Source organism: Perna viridis, chromosome 7 (assembly GCF_037379345.1).
Source record: "Perna viridis isolate PV_CMFRI_1.1 ecotype Kerala chromosome 7, ASM3737934v1, whole genome shotgun sequence".
Classification (NCBI taxonomy): domain Eukaryota; kingdom Metazoa; phylum Mollusca; class Bivalvia; order Mytilida; family Mytilidae; genus Perna; species Perna viridis.
Window position 1 is genome coordinate 38,086,425 of NC_142451.1, and position 24,880 is coordinate 38,111,304.

The 24,880-nt window shown below is 33.0% G+C and overlaps 2 protein-coding genes across 4 annotated transcripts; one reads left to right on the forward strand and one right to left on the reverse strand.

The window, feature by feature from the left end:
- The first annotated feature begins 2,934 nt into the window (after positions 1 to 2,934).
- Positions 2,935 to 13,197, forward strand: LOC148612593 (uncharacterized). 3 transcript variants are annotated; one of them, XM_088594163.1, is made up of 10 exons: positions 2,935 to 3,264; positions 4,543 to 4,561; positions 5,935 to 6,013; positions 7,060 to 7,141; positions 7,953 to 8,063; positions 8,667 to 8,758; positions 9,726 to 9,816; positions 10,370 to 10,499; positions 10,930 to 11,081; positions 11,761 to 13,197. In XM_088594163.1, the coding sequence occupies exons 2-10, from the start codon at positions 4,549 to 4,551 to the stop codon at positions 11,875 to 11,877; spliced, it is 867 nt and encodes a 288-aa protein (XP_088450289.1). In that variant the 5' UTR covers positions 2,935 to 3,264; positions 4,543 to 4,548; the 3' UTR covers positions 11,878 to 13,197. The 3 variants fall into 3 exon arrangements, with proteins under 3 accessions (XP_088450289.1, XP_088450290.1, XP_088450291.1); XM_088594164.1 differs by having other exon boundaries at positions 2,941 to 3,264; positions 4,543 to 4,606; XM_088594165.1 differs by lacking the exon at positions 4,543 to 4,561 and having other exon boundaries at positions 2,941 to 3,264.
- A 3,458-nt stretch (positions 13,198 to 16,655) lies between these two features.
- Positions 16,656 to 23,889, reverse strand: LOC148612594 (uncharacterized). The gene is made up of 10 exons (XM_088594162.1): positions 23,732 to 23,889; positions 23,309 to 23,408; positions 23,023 to 23,104; positions 22,361 to 22,442; positions 21,692 to 21,802; positions 20,505 to 20,596; positions 19,573 to 19,663; positions 19,027 to 19,156; positions 17,615 to 17,766; positions 16,656 to 16,859 (listed from the first exon to the last, which is right to left on the reverse strand). The coding sequence occupies exons 2-10, from the start codon at positions 23,319 to 23,321 to the stop codon at positions 16,746 to 16,748; spliced, it is 867 nt and encodes a 288-aa protein (XP_088450288.1). The 5' UTR covers positions 23,322 to 23,408; positions 23,732 to 23,889; the 3' UTR covers positions 16,656 to 16,745.
- Between the last annotated feature and the right edge of the window lie 991 nt (positions 23,890 to 24,880).

The following is a 24,880-nucleotide window of genomic DNA, read 5'->3' on the forward strand; positions in this document are numbered from 1 at the left end:
AGCATATGATTTTAAAGTCTTTATACTGCGTACTCGGCTGAAAAGTATTTACTGAAAAAAGACGAACACCTAGACACAAATACATTATTGTTGGTAGGGAGTCTCCATACCTTGTAAAAACGATTGTTGATGTCCTTGACCTACATGTAGTTGTGTTCACCGGCAACCCAGACCAGTAGTCGGACTTGAATTATATCAGAATTCACTGCTAGATCCAGAGAATCACCTTAGGGGGATCCTTGATACACGAATTTACATACAAAAGGACGATATTTTCCATTGACGGATCCACCCCCTTGGATCCGCCAATGGATCGTTATATTTATCAAAATTCGCAGTATATTACAAATTTCAAAATGCACTTTATCTAAAACAACGAGGCTTCAGTCCTCAAATTGCTCATAATAGAAATTCTCGGTGATGGATTTGGCTTTCTATTTCGATAATTTTTGTTTTGAGTACTTCGTGTATACATTTAACTTTGGATTTAAATCCTCCTATATATTTGATTATAATGCTGCTGATGAGAGGTCACTCCTTTAAACGCGTGTACAGCATATCGAAATTAACAACACATATGATTTGTATATATTTTGTATATAAATATACCGAAGATGTCAAAATGTTGGAATATTTCATCGACAAGATATTTGTACATGTGGTGGACATGTTCAACAGACGATCGACATTCCGATGGGAACAAATTGTGTTCCCACTACTTGTTGATCTAATGAAGCTGACTTTATACATCGCATCTACATCAAACGTGATGACTTCTTATTCCTAATCGTCAACTTTCATGTCTTCTGTGACACCATCCTTTCAGCGCTTGCATATGGAGTTTTTATGTCACAACTCGTATATGTTTTGCCAGAGCTGTCCGAAACTACGCGGACTTTCTGTACCCTGCTAGACATCTTACAATTAAGCTCCTGGAACAGGGTTGTTGTTATATCTTCACTTTGATATGAATGAGGAAATCAACCTGAAAGCTTGTTATTCATTATGTTTGTTATTTTCTCATTATAAGTAACATTGCATTTTAGAAGAAATTGTTTCTCGTTTTCTATATCATTTGAGTTACGTATGGGGGCAGTATCTTTTATTTCTAGGTATATTTAAATGTCTTCCTCGTTCATTCATCGGTACCGTCCGTGCGTGACTTAAGAGTAGTCAATGACGTTAAAACTCCTCTTAGTAGTAATATTCATCAGTACATGAGCACTAATTCGCAGTTTACACAACGCAGCTCGATCGTCTCTATTTTTTTTTAAATCAGCACATGGGGTCTCGGACCCATTTTGTAGGTAAAGATTAAATTGTCATTTGCGACACGTCTTTTAATATACTTTTATATGATGATGATATTGTATTGTTATCTCGAAGTGAAGAGGGGCTTCAAAAATCTCTTTATCTACTACACGAGTTTTGTTCAATTTGGAAACTTGAGGTATAATACACTAACAAATAAAAAATTATGGTATTTAATCTTAATGGCAAACTTTTCTGAAATCAATTTTCATATAATAATTTAAACCTTGCATGAGACGGTAACCAATTATTGCTATTTAGGTATGGTATTGAATTTAATGGTGTAGACTTCTGGAAAAGTTATTTGGTGCATTAGTGACTCCCATTCTTTTATATGGAAGTGAAGTTGCGGTGTGGACGCTGCATTTAAAGATTCAGATCCATACGAAAACTACACATAAAAATTTATATAAGAAATACTTTCCCTGTAAAGCATCATCTAACGATAGATATTGTGGTGAACTAAATAGAATCCTATTTAAAAGTTAAATATTAGGTTGACATACTAATACTCACTGTCAAAACATATAGAGTGTTTATGCTTAAGTAAACAATGAATTTTTTGGGGGCATCTCTGTTTAGTAATTATACAGTAAATGGGATCATTTGAAGCCTGGGTCTTGACATAGTCAGAAATTTGTTTAAAAAGGGATTTTTTAATTTTCCTTTAAAAAAAAATGCACAAGTTAATGTATATTGCACGACGAAAACGTCTCAAACTTGATATCATTAGATAATTCTTTACTGTTCAATCTACATCGGTCGATATTCGCAGTTAAGCGACCACCTTGACTTACCGCATTATAATTATTCACCTACTTATTTTTTTTCACTTTCCGTATTGAATATATCTGTTAACTAAAACATCATTCCAATTGAAAATGATGAGTTGCATGACAATGGAAATGTAGACGAAACCAACCAATGCGGAGTAGTATACATATACGCGAAACGACCCGCGGCGAACAGGTTTCGTGGCGAAACTGCCCGAATTCCCCGAGATAGTGTAATATATCTATTTGATTATTCCGTGGTATTAGCTCTACTAATGAAAAAAAAAGACTCATTAGTTTTTTATTCTAAATTCAGTTAAAACACATCCTTAGATTATGAAAAAAATATCAAACCAGGGGCGGATCCAGGATTTTAGATTTAGGGGGGGGGGCGCACACTAAAAATTTTTATAGATTAAATTTTGAAATATATTCTTAGAGTGGGTGCAATGTAGATATCCTTTGTGGTAAAATTAGCGAGAAATTAAAGTTTCAACCTAAAACCGCCTAAATATACACCTGAAAACCCATGCTTTGCAAATTTTAGGGGAGAGCGCACGCCCGCCACGCCCCCGCCTGAATCCGCCCCTGCAAACACACCACTAATTCCACTTCCCATAGGCTTCTGTGCAAATTTCACAATATTCAATGGCTTCTCTGGACTTTACCTTAACTTTAACCTGCAGAAGACTATATATCAGCATGATTCTACATATGTCAGCTCACAATCCTTAGAATGGCATGTGGGGTTAGCAGATTTGCAGTGCAGTACTGGTCACCGGAAGTGAAGTGTCTATAAATAGCATGGGAAATCCCAGTGTTTGCACAAGATAGGGGTATATTTAGAAATCATTATGGAGATTAGGCTTCACATCACAAGAAGCAAAATGCACCTATAAAATGTACAGAAATGTTTTTCCTTTCAGAAACTGTTTAATTTTTTTAAATAAGATGAGAACTTTTTTTCACAGCACTATGAGGAACAGGGGTAATTTCTGCGTAGGACTTTTTTTGCGTACGTTCAAAATGCTCATTGGTTGAATTGGTGGTCTGTAACCTAAATTCAGTACAATACATTTCCGGAAATTAATAATTGTTTGGAAGCAGGTTTCGCCACTTACTCACGCCTTGGACCAAAAGAAGCAAGTATTTTACAAAGCCAAAAGGACACAAAATATAGGTAATTAGAGGTTGACAGTTGTTTACAACCCTTGTAATTTGTTGTTTAACATCAGCATCACCGAAATGCACCCAAATGTTTCAAAACAATCCATCGTTTTATTGAATATTTCGCCCCGTGTAGGTCCGGGTGTTAAAAGAATAGGCCTGCAGCAGCGCTAAGCTTGTCGTATAAGGCGACTAAATAGTGCTCAGAAACCTAGCCGGGGGCTAGGCGCTCTGCCCACAGAGCAACTGGGATGTGTGCTCCAGGTGGTGGAATGGGGTACCCCTGGCGTGTTACATGCTGGGGTTGTCAGGCTATAATACGGAAAACCTGACCGCTAATCATAGTGGTGCACCGTGTTGGGAAAGATGCCACGTTCCTCGCACGTTAAAGAACCCTGCTGTGGTATTCGATAGGAGTAGGAACCTTTGGGCTCCGCCACAGGAGGCTAAATTGCCCGACCTTACCCATCCCCCTTTTTCCAGTGGCAATCAAAATTTGTCGACCCTATTATCCTTGTGACCCATCCTTTTTTTTTCATTTCATGTTCATTTTATCATCCATTTCATGTTCATTGTCTGAATATAGCTGAAATATTGCTGCTCGGACGTTAAACCCCAACAAACAAACAAACAAACAATATTGAATATTTCTTGAATTTGTTCTGTATCCTCAAGTCCCATTTTGGATTCGGTGCTGAAGATATTTGTTTTGACACCGAATCCCTTAAAATGTCCTATATGTAGTTAGACCCTTTTCGGATTCGATGTTAGGTGGTATTTTTTGTTTTGATCACCTTGTCTTGTTGAAGGTTATGTAACATTATCCCAAATTTCCCAGTTTAAAAATACATGTATTGATCTTATTTTCCCAATTATAAGAGGATGGGGTAGGTTGAAAAAAGCCAAAAATATCAAACTGGCACAAGCTTGGCTTATATAACTCAGTAGAAGAACTTTGATTGGTTGGTTATGACCCTTAAAACACATTAACATACACAATTATTAGCACCTTCAAGTTGACCTTATTATCTGACACAGAACTTTGGGATGAAAGATTAATTATTGAATAAAAAGAATAAAAAATGAAAATGTTCATTTAAGTTGAACAGACAAAAACACCAGTTGACCTGTTCAAGTTACCTTGATAACAGATAACACAGGTTTTACTGTACTTGAAAGTTATTACTATCAGTTGGTGGGGAGTCTAACCTGGTGTCAGTTAGGTACAAGTGAACTATACTGATAAATAATTTTAAGTGTTAACATTTTTTTTTTTTCATTTTCTTTTCAGTTAGCAATGACATCAGCAGGTAAATCTTAGAATTGTCAAGTAGCTCTGGATTTTAGAATGACATGTATGCATATTTATTAAAAAAAAAAAAAAAAAAAGATGCATAAAACTAGTACGACATGGTTATGGAAATAAATGAAGTACATGACGGGCCCTTCTAATTTTAGGCTCTTTAGTCTGAAAATTTGATACATTGGATAAGACCTTTTTAAATAAAGCTGAGACACTACCTGCATTTATTTTGAAATTCTGTCTATGTATATGTATAGTGGCTTGTAAAAGAAATCTTAAATTGAGTCAAAATACCCAGTGGATTGATGACAGACTTTAGTTCCTGGAAATTTAAGAATTGAAAACTCTTGTGTATTTTACTCTCCTTTTTCTTTAACATCACAATCATCACAAACACAGTTGACTCTTTCCTTTTTTGAGTTTTTGATCCTTTAGGATCAAAATACCTCATGTCACCGGTCTATCACCGGAAATTCCCTATTTTTTCTGAACACTGCACAAAAATATAGTTCAAATGTAATTCCTTTTATATCATTCAATACCTCTTTTATGACAAGTAAATATATTTCTTGCAATTTATCTGCTCAATAATATTCTGTTATTTATGCAAATAAAATTATGATCTAGTCTTCATACCAGCTCATGATTTGAGCAACTCCTTTTTGGCCTTGAAATATATTAAGTAATAAATTTACATTTTGGGAATTTATTTCTCACAGTAATGTGTCTGGAAGGATAAAATGTGTTTAATATTTTCATTTTAACACACTTAAAAGTAAAATTATCCATCCTATCATTAATATTTTACCATTCATAAACAGGAAGTGAAGAGCAGTGATTTAAACCAAGTAAAATTGGCTTAAAAATTCAAATTGATTAAAGTGTCTATATGTTGAAAATCTTGTGTTAAGGAAATTATTGTCTTAAGCTGATATTGGTTTTGTTTAGGTATAATTGTTATGTAGGATAAATACTCTGTTAATATAGCATTTTGAATGTAAATGCACATTAACATTAAAAAGGTGAAATGGAGTGAGTTGGATCAGTAGTATAGATTGACTTTCAGTTTATACATATTAAAAAAGGACAGTTCTTAATAGTGTTTTAAATGCAATGTATGATTTATTTATATTTAACATCATATAATCTTTGAAACTTGTTCATGCTACAATTTTCACAAGAATCAAAAACCACCATTGCTATCAGCACTTTGATTGGAAAATGCTCTTTAACAAGGAAAAATCATATGTTTGAATTCAACATTTAAAATTTAATTAAAACCACCTGATATTGCAAACTACAATTAGCCAATTTTATACTGTCGAGTATTTATTTACTCCTTTACTGCTGTTACCACTTGTGTTTGTCTTAATTATACAGAGTACCAGTATGGTGCTGACTTCAAACCAACAGATAAGATGAAGGAGGACTTTGATGAATATGGTTATGTTATGGTCAGGTACACTACTGTCAACACAAATTTTAATTTCTCCACTCTCCACAGTGGAGAAATTAAAAATTCCCCACTTTCCACATTTTAGTCACCATTGCAAAAATTGTCTGTAATTAACTTCTCCTGTCTTTATACCAAGGTATATTTTATGGTTCTTGCAGTTTAATAATATTTCAGTAAAGAACAGAAATAAAGAATTGAAAACTATTGAAATGGAGCAATTTTATCCCAGTTTATTATTTTGGTGGATTCACAGTGGAGGACATGAGTGACTCCACTGTGAAGAGTGGAGAAATTTAAATTTTTGTTGACGGTAGTGTAAGTGTTATTATAGATTAAATACAATGGAAGTACATATTAAACTATTCCATCAAGTATTCAACTTCACATTAAACTATTCCATCAGATATTCAACTTCACATTAAACTATTCCATCAAGTATTCAACTTCCGAAGTTGATTCCCTATATTTTATCATGTGAGCATTATGGATTGACTTATCAAGTAGAAGCCCATACTGGTTAGTATTTGGGACAGTTAATGTGGTTGGTTCTTCCCCATTGATCCTGTTTCATGTGGAAGATGTTTACTTAAACACAAATTCTTCAGTATTTTTCTCAGATCATGTAGTAATTTAAACCAAAGGCTTCCCACAAATCTTAATTTTAATGTTGGAGATTCTAAAAATTTTTCTTGATTTTGTGGGAGTCTCTTCCTTAATAAGGGAGGGTCAACAGATATGGGTTGCTGTGTTCCTATAAAGGAGATCTGACAGAATCCTGTATAATAAGGAGTGACCGCTGACAAAAGGTATAGATTGCACATACACAACGCCATGCACTTACTTTCAGGTGAATCGCTGGTAATTAATCAACATTATCAAAGATACCATATTTGACAAAAAATCTTAAAGTAATTGCCAATCCACCAAAAAACTGTAAAAAAAAATCCACATTAGTGTATGAAATGATTTTATTTATATATTGTAAATTTTGTAGAGCTTGGTATGTCTTCCAGACAAAGAATATTTTTGATGTATTATTTATTTTGTAGAGGTCTCCTAGACAAAGAAGAATTACAAAAAGTGAAGGAAGCCTTAGAGGACAATGATGCTATAAGAAATCATGCATTTGGGGTAAGAAATCTTTCTGTTGGAGATAGATAATTTCCAATACATGCATATTAAAAAAAAACACAAGGTTGAGAAGCATAAACATATAAGTCTAGGTGAAAGGAGAATGGATATGGTGAATATGTCAAAGAGACAACAGCCCAACGGAATGAAAAAATTTACCTCAAGGCCACCCATGGGACTTTGATAATAAGACGAGAAACCCTCACACCACAGGGTAGCTGGCTCCAAAACAACAGTATACACTGGTACAGAGAAATAGTTGCCTCTATATACTCCAGCAACATAAAAGTAAACTGAAAGTGATAACAAAACAAGACATATGGAGGCCAGAAATTCCTGACTTTGGACAGGCACAAAAAATGTGGCAAGGTTAAGGTACTTTGGCATGATCACAATCCTCCCCCTTTTTTAAATCCAGGCCTTTTTTTTTGGTGCCTGTTGTTTGGTCTAATCTTCATTCGTCTAATTTTTTGTGAGCTACCTTCAAGTAAGGACTGATTTTTGGTTTGGATTTCATTTTATAATCATTAATTTTCAAATAACTTGGAATAAATTAATTTAATTTGTAACATGCTTTCTGATTGGATGGTTCTCTTTGAGCATACCAAGTTATCTTGTATAAGATACGATGAAAACATTAAATTCAATTGGTCTGCAATCCATTTTCAGAATAATTTCAAACAAAATAATATTTTGATATCAAATAGATTCTTCATATTTGGATTTAAACACATCAAAAATTGAATTATAAGGAATCTTACAAAATATTAACTTCTGCTGCCAAAATTCACACTGATAACTATATTTGAAGGTTGCTGATGGTAAAGGGAAAGAAAGTATGCTGTCACTATGGAATCATCCTGGCAATGATGTTACTGGGATGGTTGCTAGGTGTGAGAAGGTTGTCAATACATGTGAAAAGGTTTGTTCTTGCCTTGTTAAGGGTTTTTTAGTTAAAAAGTAATAAAGGCCATTTTTTGTATATAAAAAGCTATCATGAAAGGAAGATATTGTTGTTTGCTGTTGTTTTGTTGTTTTTTTTTTGTTTATTTTTTTTTTTTTCGATTTGTTTTTGTTTTTGTTTTTTTTTTTTATTAAAACCATGCAAACACAGTTAGGGTTTGTTTTTTATTCATTAAAAAATGAGTAATAAAGGGAACCATAATTCTAGTGTAAATCAAAAGAATGCAATCCAGGGCTAAAGAATACACAGGGAAAACAGACACACACATCAATGAATATGAAATTACCAAAATAACATGTACTAAGAAACATAAGTAAATGAGCAACTCAGACTCCACTAAAAATTGGTAGCATAGACCAGGTGCATCAGTAGTGTGAGTGTCCTCAGCTTTTCTAGATAATGATTTTGTTGGACTTCTGCAAAGGGAGATAATTCAGCTTAAAGATTGTACATGTTAAATCACTATTTTGTGAATAAAGAACATTCAGTTATCATTTCAGTGCATAATCTTAACTTCAAATATATTTTATGAATTTATTTTGTTTACCTGACAAATGACAGTTACTTGAGGGAGAAGTTTACCACTACCATACTAAACTAATGATGAAGGAACCATTTACAGGTGGCAGTCACTTGTGGCACCAAGATTATGGGTAGGCAACAAATATGAATGAAGTCTGAACCAAATAAACTAAACACCTAAACTAGACATCTTCTGAAATTAGTTCAGGGCTGGTTTCGTAAAAATATCTCAAATTTAGGTTTCCTTTCATCTTTCCACAACTCTGATATCGACCAATCAAATAACTTGAAATTGAAGATTTGAGTGCAAAATCAAGGATTTGAGGAAAATCTCATATTGAGATTTTTTATGAAACAAGGCATAGGTAAGTTTCATTCCATTTCAAACATCTGTAAACTGAACACTTGTCTAAACTGAGCAAACCTGTCAAGTCAGTACTGTAATCATAACTGATTTATTGAGATATAACAAGGATAATAGACTTGTCATTACTTTGTTACTTAAATAGAACAAATGAAAAAATTTACAGTGAAACCTGTATAAACTAAACCCTTTTAATAATTGTTTGGATAAACAATATGTTATGTTTCCAATGTAAGTGATTCTAATGGACTTCAGAAATCTCTAGTTAATACTGATTTCTGGTTTATTAATGGTTCGGTTTGGGCATATAACACATGTATTTTCTAAAGCATTTAACAGTGAAAGTTGTTGTTTAGCTCAAAATATCTTTTTTTCTAGAGTCTTGTTTAGTAGAAATAATTTGCCTAACCTTAGTTACACTCCAGACAAATTGAAACCAAAGTATCCCTTTGTGATCCACATTTACAGTATTTCTGTGTAATTGCCCAGTGCCAATTTTATTCTGCCCTGTTGGAGTTACATTTAACCATAATAGAAGCAGAAAGTTAAGCCCACCATTTACTTCAGAAATGCCTTACCAAGTAAAGACCATTTTCGTTTTTTTTTTTCCAACTTTTGGGTTTTTACCTTGCTATTGCCATTTGTTATACAGACTTTCCTATTTGACTTTTTTCTTTTGACTATTGCCAAGAGTTTATCCCTTTGGTAATTTTGTTATTATCATTTATTTATAGATACTGGTACAAGAATGGCTGTCTATATCCTGATATGATGACTGTATTCATAGCTATTGACAGATGTAACAAAGAAAATGGCTGCCTTCAGGTATAAATTTATATTCAGCCATGGTAAGATGATGTTCTCAATATGATTACAAGCATTTTGTGTACCAACATTTCCATGTGGTTAAATGAATAACATCATCAACAGTCTGAAATTTGACTTCACTGAATTTAATAAGTCTTCCTGTATTTCACAGATGGCTTAATTGTACAAAAACACTTTATAGTCACTGTCATGAATAAATTTTTAACATTAAACATTAGACTCCAAATGATTTTTAGACCACATTTTTCTTGAAATTGGGTAATTTCTAAGAATATTAAACTTCTATATCTTGCAACATTATTATGAATTTTATATGTTTATAAACTATATTTTAGTTTAAAAATTTGCGAAGGGGAGATAACTCATGTTTTAAATTTTGATGATCATCTTTTCTTTCTTTTCTTTATGCTTCCTAATTTTTATAAACTGAACACACAGGAATTAACAGTATTTTTAGGTTTTTTTTGCATTATACAGCCTGCATTCTGCTAGAAATATGTTAATAAAATCTTACCAAGTCATTGTGTAATTCCTTATCTTGTTTTTCAAGATATTACGAGGGACCCAGAAATGTGGACGAATTGAGCATCTTATGGTAGCAGGGCAGACAGGGGCAGACATTGAAAGGGTTGACCATCTAAAAAATGTCTGTAAACTGGAGTTTGTAGAAATGGAACCAGGTATGTAAGTTGATGGACATTATTATTTCATAATGGTGATTCAATAAATGCTGATTCAGTTAATATCATTACTGTTTTTATTGTATTTACCCACAAAGTATTTCTTACCATAATTGCACACTTTTTCAGGCTAACAAGCAACAACTGCGCACTTTATCAGGCTAACAAGCAACAACTGCACACTTTATCAAGCTAACAAGCAACATAAAAAGAAGTTGGTTGTAGTAGGTTTAAAATTCCCTTTTTGGAAAAAGATAAAATTTGTCGAGTAATAAATTTGTTAGTGACTTTGGGCAAACATGTAACTTAAACAACTAGTATACAATGAAAGTGATATGGCAGGAACTTTTTAAAATGCTAAGTTCACTGAACTTATTATGTATCACATTCTACCTAGCCCAGTATTTTATGACACTATGTCCTTTTTCAGGTGATGCCTTATTTTTCCATAGTAACTTGCTACACAAAAGTAATGCCAATGATAGCAAGTATAGACGCTGGGCCTTTCTAGTGGCTTACAACAAGAAAAGTAATGATCCTGTCAAGAAACACCATCACCCTAACTACACACCATTAGAAAAGGTTAGTACTAAATATTCTAGTCTTGTGACAGATGTTATTATGTTTACTCATATCTGTTCACCCTGCCAACTTTAGAGGGTAAACTCCAACAAAAGCAATGAAAAAAATAGAATCATCAACAGAAAAATATGATATCAATGGAGGGTTTTTGGTTATTATAATTACTATTTTTTCTGTGAATTTTTACATGAAAAAGTTCCTTGTAAAAGTTGCAAATCTTCCACATGAGACAGTGTCAATGGAGGAGAATCTCCCACATGAACTGTTCCAAAGGTTAACAGATATGCATATATGGAAAGTTTTGCAAGGTTCTTATTTTTGTTATTTTATAAGATATAATGGAAGACCTGACCAGTAACAAATTTATGTCTAAATGCTGTGCTGTGAAGTCTCCTTCACAAAATAATATAATAATTTAAGACTTTTAAAATTAATAACAGTACCTTAAATTTGAATATAAGTCTATAAAACTGCCACCTGCCAACTCTACCTCTTATACAATCTGGAAGATCACTGTATGTCCAAAACATTTTATGTACTCCTAAACCATGGAAATTTTGAAGTTTAATCTTTTATCTACTGTTCTGATGCTCATGTTGAAACAATATTTCAATTAACATACATATTTAACCTTTGAAATTAAAAATATTTATTATTTTGGTAACCTGACTTTTTACAGGTCAGTAACAATGCAATCAAAGAGTGTACAAATTTCACTGACCTTGATGGCAAAGATTTTATGGATCCAACTAAAGATGAGACTATTAAAGTCAAACAAGGAGAGGATAAAAAGTAGGGGACTGAAATGAAGAAGAAATAATTATCTACTTGCTGTGGCAAGGGCTTTTGCTTTTGTTTGGAAAATGAGGGTTAAATATGAATGAGTAATTTATGAAGAATGACATTTTACTTCTAGGAATTGTGCAATAAAAAAATTTCAGAAGACACATGTGTTTCTTCCCAATAGTATAATGGATATATCTTTGAGCTGAATCATTCTGTCTATAATATCCTTGGTCAGTATTGAAAATCTTCATTTGATTTTACATTCAAAGAAAGATAACTCTGTAAAAGTTATTTTAGATACATGTACAGTATCTGTTGAATTATAAATGGTTATTATTGTCACATGTAAACTATCATACAGTGTTCAGTTTATTTACAGATATATTTTTGGGCTTGCTTTTATTAACTTTTGCTTAGAGTTAATGTGTGTGTGTTTGTTATTATTTTGCCATAACAATAAGCATTACACACAAGAGTCAATTTTGTCTTAGCATGCAAAAATAAGAACAAGTGGTTAAATTATAACAAAGAATTAAATACTGTAAATGTATTATTTTTTTTACAGTGTTCTAATTTCCGCTATTTTATACATAAAATAAAAATAATACTTGCAAATTGATTCAGGGTGCGGGCAGTTTGTACCTCCCTTTTTATTGAACAAATTGTCATTTTCATATGTAAAATTTAAAAAAAAAACGGCAAATAAAACCCTAGCGCCCCTTTTTACTGAGAGACCTCAGCTGGCACCTCTCCTTTTCAAAGTGTCTGGATCTGGCCCTGTACGTTTACGGTATCTTGTAACAAAATATGCAACAGGCCATATTATTTTTAAAAGGAAATAATCAAAGTTGATTAAGTGTTACATTTTCTTATAGATTTTCTATGCAATCATACAAACTTGTTTGTAATTGTGATATATTTTTGTAAAATTTTGTTTTTATGACAAGTACACTATTTCGTAAATTATAAATCAAATATTTTGTTAATTGTTTTATGTTGTTATGTGAAATGAAATAATTATGCCGCCAAAATATGATTATATGTGTGTTTCGTATTATACCTTTGAAAAATTGGGTAGGTAGGTAGGTAGGTTTCTTTTTTTATTTTACTACTTTTTATTACTTTGAGTCTATGTGAGAAAATTCTGACTTGTAGCAGTATTAAAAAATGATTAAAGAAGACTTTAAAGTCCACTATTTTTAGCTGAAAAAAAAAAGGACATGTAGGGTAATAAGAAATGAACATCTTTTTTTATTTGGCCTCAGTATTTATATGTACCGGTACTAAATGTAACAATATTATAAGTTTATTAAATTTTTATCTATACAGATTGATGTTATGTTTTGTTTCCTATTTAAGTTTAATGATGTGGAAGTTTGAAGTGAATCCTTAATGAAGATGAGATATGTTTGTTAAAACAACTTTGATATTACTCAAACCACATACTTAATACCAGTAATTACAGTTAAAAATATTGCAATATCCATTGATTTTTAACTCATGACATAGATCTTTTTAATTAAAAGTGCATAACAAAATGTTACTTGAAAATTTTAGTGGGAGCTGAGATTTTTGCAGTGGTGGATCCAGACGGGGTTGGCACCCACCTTTTTATTGGAAAATTTGTCATTTTCAAGTGTAATATCGACAAAAATGGCAAATGATGTCCTAGCACCCTCCTTTTATCTGAGGAAACCTGGCTGGCTGGCTTCCTTTTCAAAGTCTAGATCCGCCCATGTTTTTATCACGAAAATTTGGATGGAATGACGGACGGACAAGGTTATTCCAATATACAATACCGTCATTGCGTGTGGGTACAATCAGGGACATAAATATGAATATATGTCCCTGGTACAATGAACAACCTAGCTGAAAGGTATGATATGTCCTGTTATTACCTAACCATGATGTAACAAGCTTCTTCAAACTCGGTGGTTTTTTTCGTCTTCAGACACAAACCCAGTTTCCAACATATATGCTCTGAAATTATTTAATTAGTTACACGGCTAGTAAAATATTATACAGTCGCCCTATAATGATCAGTCTGTCTGTCCGTAACAAATTCGTGTCCACTCTATATCTAGAGGTCCGTTATGATTTCATACTTTACACTCAACATGTATATTAACCAACACCAGAGGGTGTATCTTAATGTATGTACAACTTCCTAGGTCAAAGGTCAAGGTCAATAACTGGATTCAGTTGACAACCCCATGTCCTGTGGTAAAGATCGTGTCCGCTCTCTATCTTGAGAACCATTATGATTTCAAAGTTTATATTTGACGTATATTAACAAACACCAGAGGATATGTCATAATGTTTGTACAAAATCTTAGGTTAAAGGTCCGTCTGTCAGTCGTACTGTCCATTCTTAACAATTGTGTCCGCTCTATTTCTTGAGAACCGTTATTATTTCATAGTAACGTCGATGTTATCACTTCAAATAATGCTTTACATCAGCTTATTTACCACGTTATTGACAGCGGGGCCCTCAGAGATGGCTCCCACCTCAATGATATCTAGTTATAGTTACTTAATGTTCTTTGTTGTGTATGTCTGTTTTCCATGTCTGGTCTTTGTTCCTGGATTACATTATTTTGATTTCTGCTATAAGCTTGGTTCCCTTGATTACTCTCTAGAACACAATACGGTTGCCATATTCTGCTTTAATAATAGAAGTTAATGGAGCTTCCATATTCAATATTCATTTTTAGTCTGGTTTGCTGCATATATTGTAAAAAAATGGTTTAATGAAACATTTAACTTTCTACTCAATTTATTTTAATGAAATTTTACATATTATTTTACATATTTTATATTTATACATGTATATCTTGTACTTGTAATTTATTATTATTATTATTGTGTATACATAAGCCTATGTTAATATTATATACAGAGTGTATGTGTTATGGTGTGTATATTTGTGTGTTTTTTTGTGCATGTGTGTGTTGCATGTTGTGTGATAGCGGTTAGTGGGTAAACGCGTGGATGTGTTCGTGATTGGGTAATGTTAAGTGCTTAGTGTAATATTTAATTGTGTTAGATAAGCACTATATTAAAACTTTGTAATAATAATAATAATAATATTCTTATAACATGATGTCATTTTTTCTGTTTTAGTCATAAATTCAAGCTGCCAAACTCCGTCTTTCAGGGACATATAATAAGAACTACTATTATATGAGCCTGCCTTTTTATTTCAGGTAATTTATAGTGATCGGCCGTAAATTCCTACATTGCCGTGATTGTTTGTCAACACATTGGTCTAACTGTCATTCCATTATGCACTTGGCACATGTTTTAGTTCAATGTAGCTCAAGAAATAATATTTTTTTATTCCGGTGGCTTTATTTTTCTCTGAACTATCTTTTCTGTGTCCCCCCAATTTTATTGAAATCGAAAAAAAGTTCCATAATATGAAATTCCGAATCAAAAGCATTATACACCGTTGTAACTCTGAAAAATAAGGATTAACTAGAATCTGATACAAATACGTAGTACTTGGTAGAGATTCTCCGTACTTTGTAAATAAAAAAAATGAAAAAAAAACAATCACCTTCTACATGCTGGATATTTTTTTTATGGACATCATATTTGTCCAGTGTGCTTGAGGTGTTTTTCAACAGTCGATGGGCATTCCAATGGGAACAAATTATTTTCACCATGGGCTGGTGTGTTCCTTCTCTTTTGTAAGTAGCTGACTATATAACTGGTCTGATCAAAAAGAAGGAACATCGTTTATCAAGATCTTTTGATCTCGGTTTCCGCTATATAGATGACGCATTGTCTTTAAACAATCCTAGTTTCGGGATTTTATACATTGCATCTACCCCAAAACAAACGCGAGATAAAGGACACTATAGACACGATGAAGTCAGCATCGTATATTGACCTACACTAAGAGATCGTTGGAAAAGGAAGACTCAAGACCAAACTAAACGAATATGATGATTTCTCTTTCTGTATTGCAATATTTCCGTTCGTCTGTGGCATACGTTACGCTCGAGTTTGGCAAAACTAATAGTACCGTGCTAGACTTCTTAAAACTATGCTTTTGGTACAGGGTTATGTTATTACAAGATTTAATTCATCACTGCAAAAATGGTCGTCATCAACTGGTAGATTGTTATTGTTCACCGTTTCATAGTTTTCTTTTCCTTTTTCGTCTACATGGGCGTGACATTTTATGAGCAACTCGGCGGGTGTTTCTAGAAAAGCTGGCTGGGCCGGATGCAACTGGTCCATGCTCCTAGTTTTTAGTGGAGTCCGGGTTATTCTTTTTACCTTTGTTTCTTTGTGCCTATTTTTTTGGTTATTTCATGTTCTTGTTGTGCATCTTTTTTCCTGTCTAGTTTCCATCCTTGGATTATATTCTTTTTATTTCCACTCTAGTTCGAGTTTCTTTTCCAAAAAGGAATCTTATCACATCAGATATTGTCTACCTGCTCGATGTACTTACTATGCACATTTGATTTACAATTGTACTGAAAATTATGAATATTTATATGTACCAGTACTACATGTATTCTGAGATTTATTGATTTTTTATCTATGCAGATTGGAATTAATGTTTTAAATTTTCTATCAGTATAAGTAATATTGAAATATCAGAACAAAATCACATAGGATATCCTAGCAAAGGTTTTATTTCTCGCGTGACTCGTTGTTATTTAAAGGGAAATCATGAGTCATATTTGCGAAGGTAACTTTGATTGCGCTCAAACAATATGAATTACATTTTTTTAAAATGATAATTAAGAAAAACAAAACAAAATAAGTGCAATATCTTAGGGATATTAAGCTTATATCTTTAATAATAGTAGTGGCAAATTCATAATAAGAAGTCACTATCTTGAAAATTGGAAGATAATAGTCTTATTTTCCTTTTTCTTCCATACTGGGTTTGATATTTTTATCCTGCATTGGGTCCATGAATTCTTTCTGTCCCATGTCCAGGTTTGTGCAGCTTTTGATGGCACCGTCTGGTACCTGTTTAAATAATGTGATTTTTTTTTCAAACACTATTTTATTTCATTTAAGCTTTTTTACTCTTCTCTGTCCACTAAATAAAAAAACTAAGTAATCTGTTTGTTATGAACGAAATCTCATCCTGCACAGCACAACTAAAAATAATAAACTGTCCGGCTAAAGTGCATGATTTGCCCTTCCCACACTTTTAGTTTCCATAATTCTGAATGGCAAAATTGGACATTGTACCAAATTTATTAAAATCAATCGAGGTATTTTTTTATTTTTAATGTAATTTGTAATGGTGGGTAATTGTTGGCAATTAAGTGACCCACAACAGTATGCTTAAAAGTCCATTTTGAAAATGCACACTTGTCATGTATGTGATTCAATTTGCTTATCAATTATATTAAAAATATTCCCCACCTTATTCATCCCTGAATTAATTAGTAGTCAGTATTTAATTAGTATTAGAGTGACATTGAAGCAGCCAGGAACTACAGCAACTAGTCTTAAACCCCTAGTCAAAGGCTTAGAACAAGTCAATAAAATATTGCCTGCCACCAAATGGAAATTATGTTTGACAATTTGGCAAATAGCGTATGTCTTTTAAAAAGAATATAACGAACATAGCATTGTAAATTCAGGAATTACAGAACGCATTTACCATTTTGTGGTTTCTATATTAAATGCAATTTTAGAATTAATACCTAGTCATATTTTATTCAATGTGTTCTAAATTTACAGCACTTGAACCGACAACCCTTTTGTTTTACCTTTTCTAAGGGTGTATAACTAGGAAGACAGTGGGGTATGACTGTATCGTTTGATGCCCTGCAGTAACATGTAAGGAATGCCCATCTTCGTAGGGCACTGTTGTTTGCATTACTGGCATGCAATAGGTTGGAGTGGAAGAATAAGGCATCTCCTGTGAAGATAATTTGGAGTAATTGTTTGAAATGAACTCGCAGTAATGCGTGATGTATTTAATTAAATCAACACAATTACTAGTCTTTAACTGAAAATGCCGGAACATATTAATTCAGTGTGATGGACGTATTTTTAACTGACGGCCTGCATTCCAATGGGAAAGAAATATGCTCGGTTACTCACTGACCTCCCCTAGCACACTAATGAGGCCGACTTTATAGCCGATCCAAAAGAAGAACAATATTTTAGCCAGTTCCATTGATTTCTACGCAGACTTTTTGTATAGCGCTAGACTTTTAACAACTAGGCTTCTGGAACAGGGTTATGTTGCTACAAGATTGAAGTCATCATTACAGAAATGTTATGGTCGTCATCATTTGTTTGTATTATTTTAGTTACTTTATGTCATTTGTTATGTATGTTTGTTTTCCATGTCTGGTCTTTGTCCCTGGATTACATTCTTTTGAATGAATACCGCTAGAACCTTAGTTTCCTTGATTTCTCTTTCAGTTTCCGCTATATAGATGACGTGTTGTCTTTTACAAATTCTTATTTCGTGGATTTTATACATTGCATCCACACCAATGAATTTGAGAAAAAAGACCCTACTTACAGTGTAAAGTCAGGTTCATATCTTGACTTACATATTAGAGATCGATGGGAAAGGAAAAATATCGTCCAAACTATACGACAAACGCGATGTCTTTGAAATCCGTTTTGTCAACTTTCCTTTCATCTGCGGCACATTCATTCAGCACCTGCATATGAATTTTTCATATCACAACTCATACATTATGCCAGATCTTGTCGAAACTATGTAGACTTCTGTATCCGTCTAGAATTCTAACAATTAGGCTTGTGGAACAGGTTTATGATACTATAATATTAAAGTTATCAAATCAAATGTTTTATGGTCGTCATCAACTCTTCTGTCGTATCATATCGGTGTACCGCTCCACCCAGTTTTAGTGGAGCTGATTTTTGTATGTGTTAGTTTGGTTTTTTTCATGTTCTTTGTTGCGTGTGTCTATTTTCCCTGTCTGGTTTTATCCTGAGATTATATATTCTTTTGATTATCGCTCGAATCATGGTTACATTGATTACTTTTCGTGTTCAGTGTTGTATGTTTCAGTATTCCTTGTCTAATCTTAATCCTTAGAAAATATTCTTTACATTACCGCTCGAATCATGGTTCTCATGATTACTCTTTCAAATTAAACCTGAGTTGACAGGTTAAAAAGTGTATTGTAAAACAAACCTGGTTCCATTTCTACATATTCCAGTGGAAGCTTTTGTTTTACATGATTTACCCTCTCGATGTCAGCTCCTGTCTGCCCTCCAATTTTTACGTGGTCAATCCTCCCACACTTATGGGATCCTTTTATGATCTAAGAGAGAAAAGTTGAGATGCTAACAACTATGTAAAAAAATCAACATTTTTTTCTGGCACATTTTGTTGAGAAAATCGCCAAAGCAGCCATACTAGTATCAAAATAAATGAAGGCAAATTTTGACTAGTTTACACTTAGTTGAATTGAAGACCATTTGATCATCTCTGAGAATATTACTATTTTGTATTTAAGTTATAGCACGTTTATTTGTTACGTTTCACCATATCTGTCCTTTTTTTTCATTATGTACAGTTCCTTTTTATTCTGTTTGATACCATGTCTTAATTATGAGTGCGTTCATACATTCATTCTCAAACATGGTTTTCCTCTTGTATTTCCCCTCTTTTGTTACCATCTTTTTCATTGTAACTTTTTATTTCTTATTTGTAAGGTTCTTAGTTCCTTACACCTACCTGTAAGCAACCATTTTCTTTACATGCTTTATCTATTGCTATGAACACTGTCATCATATCAGGGGTCAGAAAACCATTGTGATACCAATATCTGATAAAATTAATGTTGGAAATGTGTATTCCAATCACTGCTACCTATAATTTTGATAGTAAGGTACCCAGCACAGTCAAACATAACTGTGTCAAACAAATTATGTCCACTTAAAAAAACATTTTGTTTTACTCCGCCATATATTGACCATACCAGCACTTAAAATGCTCATTAAAAACACAATTTATATAACTCAACACATATATGCGTTGTTGTAAACAGTTTTTAATATCAAAGCAAATCTAGTTACTAATCAAAAAGTGTTGACATAGCCAAAATTGTCTAACTAAACATATCATTTTGTTTTAGATCGACAAAAATGGCTGAGCAACACCTTTTACCGTTGTGGTAAACAAAATGTAGATAGATAAGCATCAGGCAGATGAATCGTTGAATGAGACATTTTGTGTCTGTATCAGTCATAAAACGACTTTGATTGGTCATATCAGTCATTATATTTTCTAGTAATGAATTTAAGTTATGTTTTTTTTTCTCAAATAAGAATATCTCTATATCTCAGCCTATCACGTGTTTCATGCTGTATTTTTTTCAACCATGGTCACACATATCAACAAAGACAAATGTTCATTTTGAATTTAATTTACTTTTTTTACTTGTGGTTTTAACTCTACGGAGAATCAATAGATACAAAACCTCGTCCAAGTAAACTATAGGACGTTTTTTTTTTATTTTTATTTTCTGTGAAGCATTTGAGGTCAATATACGTAGACTCCATATAACTTTTTCTTTGGATAGTTTCTTCTTTTGATACTGCTCTTATCTTGTTTTCCACAATTAACTATAGTTTTACATTTACTAATATACAAAATCATAACATTACCCATAATCTTGATGCCATATATGACTTCCTCCAGTGAATGGTTCTTTCATCATCAGCTTGGTATGGTAATGGTAAACTTCGCCACCTAAAAGCTAGAATCCATCCACTTAAATCATGAACTCGTGGATCGTTATGATGTATCCTTCAGCACCATGAAAACTGATTTATTCAACGAGTCATAGTTTACCTTTCCTCGTTTGTCTACCCCGGACTTGACTTTTTATGAGCAACTCGGCGGGTGTTTCTAGAAAAGCAGAGGACACGTACCCTACCGGTGCACCTGGCCCATGCTCCCACTTTTTAGTGGAGTCCGAGTTGTTCATTTACTTTTGTTACTTTGTATGTATGATTTTAGTTACTTTTATGTTCTTTGTTGTGTATGTCTGTTTTCCATGTCTGGTCTTTGTCCCTGGATTACATTCTTTTGATTACCGCTATAACCTTGGTTCCCTTGATTACTTTTAAACCACTTCCTTCTTTTACATTTGATCAGATGTAAAGAACAGCAAAGCTTAATATTTTGAACATCAAAGAACAGTTAGTCAAATTACGGTATTTCATCTGACTACTGTGTCTAGTATCTGGAGATAGAATTCCAGACCAAATGCTTCAAACTCTTAACTTCTAACTTTGTTCAATTACTGTTACAAATATGTCATGCCTCTCCTCATTTTCAAATATCATATAAATGAAACTAGTTGTAACAACTTAACATCTCTTCATTTTTTTATATTGATAATTGAGACTTTTTAGTATGGATCTTTCAAAAAACCAGGCAGGGGTTCAATCAGAAACAGTCAACGAAACTGTTCAAATACATTTGTTACGTACCGAAACAGCCCTTCTTGTGTCCATTTCCTTGGATCTACTATTTATTGTGAAATAGTTTTGACTGCTTATAGTGTAAAAATTCCGAAGGAAACTTTTTTAGTAGAATGTGGCAGAATATCTCCAGTGGGCAACCATCATTTTTACTTTTATTTTTTAATATAGTTTCTATGAGACCTACTGAAGGATTTCCAATAAAAAATATTTGAGATTAAAGAATCACTGGTCATAAGCTTCTATCTGGTTTTAAGGCAGAGCTGCACTTAACATGTATCTGTTTTAGATACATTTACGCAATTTTAGAATCTATTTGCACCTTTCAACATGGTGTAACAACTATCACATTTAACTTTTTCTACCTTTTCACATGTTGTAACAACTTTTTCACAGCGTCCAAGCATCCCGGTCACATCATTTCCTGGGTGTTTCCAAATCACAAGCTTACTGGCTTTACCTTCTTCGTCTTCAACCTGCAGTATTCAAACCTTATCGTCTTCTAAGTATTCAAATAAATCTTAAGATAACTAAAAGCAAAGGGACTTATGTATTTGGGGGATTACTGAAGTTGTTGTTGGTTGTTACTTATGTAACAGATAGCTATGTGAATATGTTCACTAAAATAAATGTCTGTTAAAATCTAGCCTCTACGTGAAAGTCTCTGAATTAAAGGCTATGATGAAACAGTGTAGTCGTTTGGGATTTTATTGGAATATAGCCCTAACAGGCCTATCAAATCAAGTAAATTTCCAAGCAAATCATTTAAGCAGGAGTCTTAAACAAACAAACCGCCGAAAAATCTTTGATCTTATGGTTTTTCCATCAGATATTTCCTAAATCCGTAAGTCCCAGAGAATCATAAGGGCCAGATATTACTGTGCTAAGATTATCATATCATTTCCAATGGTTTTTATGTTGTCCTGGTGCATATGGAGACTGTCCATCTAATTTATGCAAGACATTTTATTATCTCTCCCTTTCTTTACAACATTGCAACAGATCAAACCCACTACATTGTCTATTTTACCTACTCCAAAGGCATGTTTCAGTAACTCATTACTACTTTCTAACGATGTCTTTATCTTTTCTAATTCTTCTGAATCCAAAAGACGCCTAAACAGACCAAAAGCAATGGATAAATGCAAAACACTTGGTGGATAATTTGGAGTAGTTCATTAGTAGTCATAGTAATGTGTTCGATGTAGTGTCATGTTACTTGATTTTGTAGGAAGGTCTATAGAATACAGGTATCTAAATGTTATTGTTTCCGCGCAGTTTCGGTGTAGTGTTATGTTGTGTTTGTTGTTATTTTGTCTTAAGGGTTTTCTTTTTTATATGTTTGTTTTGTTTTCAAGTTCGCACAGACTGTGAATTCATATTCATGTGCCCCCTTCATAAAAATATTGATACGTACCTGAAATTATTTTTTCATCCATGTTTCTTTTCACAAGCATTTTTCAGAAAAGTAATCCATACCAAAATTACCTGCTTCGTTTTATTAGGTGATGAAACGTATGATTAGATGGAGGAACTTGTTCCAAACAATTTATGCAGCAATTTACTAAATGATCATAAGGTAGGGGCGAGTCTCTATGGGCAGGTTCGAAAAATTCAGAGAACAAGAATCCTTTTTTTAACTAGAAATTGAAAAATTTAAACATAATACTAAAATATGTGTATATATATGTATTACCTAACCATGATGTAACCAGCTTCTTCAAAATCTGTCTTCATTTTGTCTTCAAACACAAACCCACCGTCCCGGCATATGTACTCTGAAATTATTTCGCTAATATTATAAAAAAAAGTTTGTAAATTTTCCTATACTGGTTGATACATAGTCAGCAACTATGGAATTATATATCGCCAAAAAATATATGATTATCCCATTTTTTAAAGTCTATAATGGATGTTTTTATTTTTACTAATGATAATTTTGTTCATTTTCTCTTTTGCCCCTTATATCACTGCGAACCTACCACAAGATGGCATTGTTACTACACTGGTTTCTGTTAAAGGTGGCTATTAAACCAGGCTATCGAACTCCGTTTTGCCCTATGTGGTCCAATGATTCAAAATCTGCAAAAGTTACAAAAAATAGTTGTTACGTGAATTTTATGTAACAAGGTCGTAGACAGTGCACTCGATGTTTTTGTGTCAATCAAATGATTACAAACTTATACAGACTTTGGACCAAACGCTTTTGTTAGGCTGTGGATTCCTCAAATCTTCGAGTTTATCGTCTCGTCAATTTTAATCAATCTGCGTTTGTCATTACCAAATTTTATGTCGAGTTGAAGTAGAATGTGAGGAATAAGTCCACCATCAATTTGTGATTATTAAAGTATGTACAAACAATTTTATCTTAAATTAATTCATATATATGCAAGCGTATCGTTTACCTTTCTGTGTTTCCAGTATTATTTCACAATGTTAATTCACTTCCTCCGTGTGATTGTCACTTAACTTGTTGGAGTGTTTATTTGAAAACATCCAAATAAATATAAAGTTTAAAAATAGAAGAGATACCTATGCTTAAATATGCGTATCAGCAATGAAAGATAACGCTCAACCTTACAAAATGCGACCTAAAAGGAAAATGATTATTATGAAGCATGTTATCCAGTGTGGTCTGAATTTCAGCAAAATTCCATTTGAACATATTAAGTTCGAGATACGAAGACTATATACTATATTATACACATGTTGTGAAAATAAAAGGAAATTGATTGTGAAACTCTTGAAACTCGAGTGATTTTTCGATGTTTTCATTGTCATCATTCGCAAAATTTATTGACATAAAATCCAAACACTAGGATTACAACCAGTTACAATACAGGACAAGTACAAAGCATATAATTTAATGTTAAAAACAAACAAACAGAAAAAAAAGAAAAAAAAACTTGTTACTACAGAGGAGAATCATAATAATCATTCATAACATTACACAATTGCACATTATCGAATACCTTTTCCAGGTTAAGTGTACATTTCATAAACACCTGTTATATATATGCAACATACATCATAATCATTAGCGAAAAAAAAATCAAATTTTTCATTATCATCCATACCCGAAGTAAGAAACAACTTCAGTTAATCTACTAAAAAGTCATTCCTAGGGACAGTTAAAGGTTTGCAAATGAAGATAAAATGAAATTAGTTTTCAACTTTAACATTACATAATGGACAAACTCTTTGATGCAGGAGCAAATTTGTATACATTGTCCCCTTTCAATATAAAGATAACTGTTCAATATCCGTACTCCAGTAAATGCAGAGACTTGGCTTTGGTCAACAAGGTTTGTTAAAAATAAATTTTTCCATCTCGTGGCATTTTGAAATGTTCTATACAATTTGTTCTTGCTAGAAGATATGTGCATAATGATGTTTTTGTGCCATCACAGCCTGTCCTGTGGTAGGAGGGTTTCCTCGTCGTTCATCGAAGACCAAGGGATGGTCTTGGGCTGACATTTTCATCCCGGTGGGGTTGTTGTCTCTGTGACATAAACACCATACATATCCTGGTTATAAACACAACATAAAATTCA

What these genes read in the sequence shown, in the direction of transcription:
- LOC148612593 (XM_088594163.1), top strand. An exon ending in TAAGAAATCATGCATTTGGG is followed by an intron (nt 7,142 to 7,952) that starts GTAAGAAATCTT and finishes CTATATTTGAAG; the next exon opens with GTTGCTGATGGTAAAGGGAA. An exon ending in AAGAAAATGGCTGCCTTCAG is followed by an intron (nt 9,817 to 10,369) that starts GTATAAATTTAT and finishes TTGTTTTTCAAG; the next exon opens with ATATTACGAGGGACCCAGAA.
- LOC148612594 (XM_088594162.1), bottom strand. An exon ending in GCTGGTTACATCATGGTTAG is followed by an intron (nt 22,443 to 23,022) that starts GTAATACATATA and finishes TGGTCTGTTTAG; the next exon opens with GCGTCTTTTGGATTCAGAAG. An exon ending in ATATGTAGAAATGGAACCAG is followed by an intron (nt 17,767 to 19,026) that starts GTTTGTTTTACA and finishes TTATCTTCACAG; the next exon opens with GAGATGCCTTATTCTTCCAC.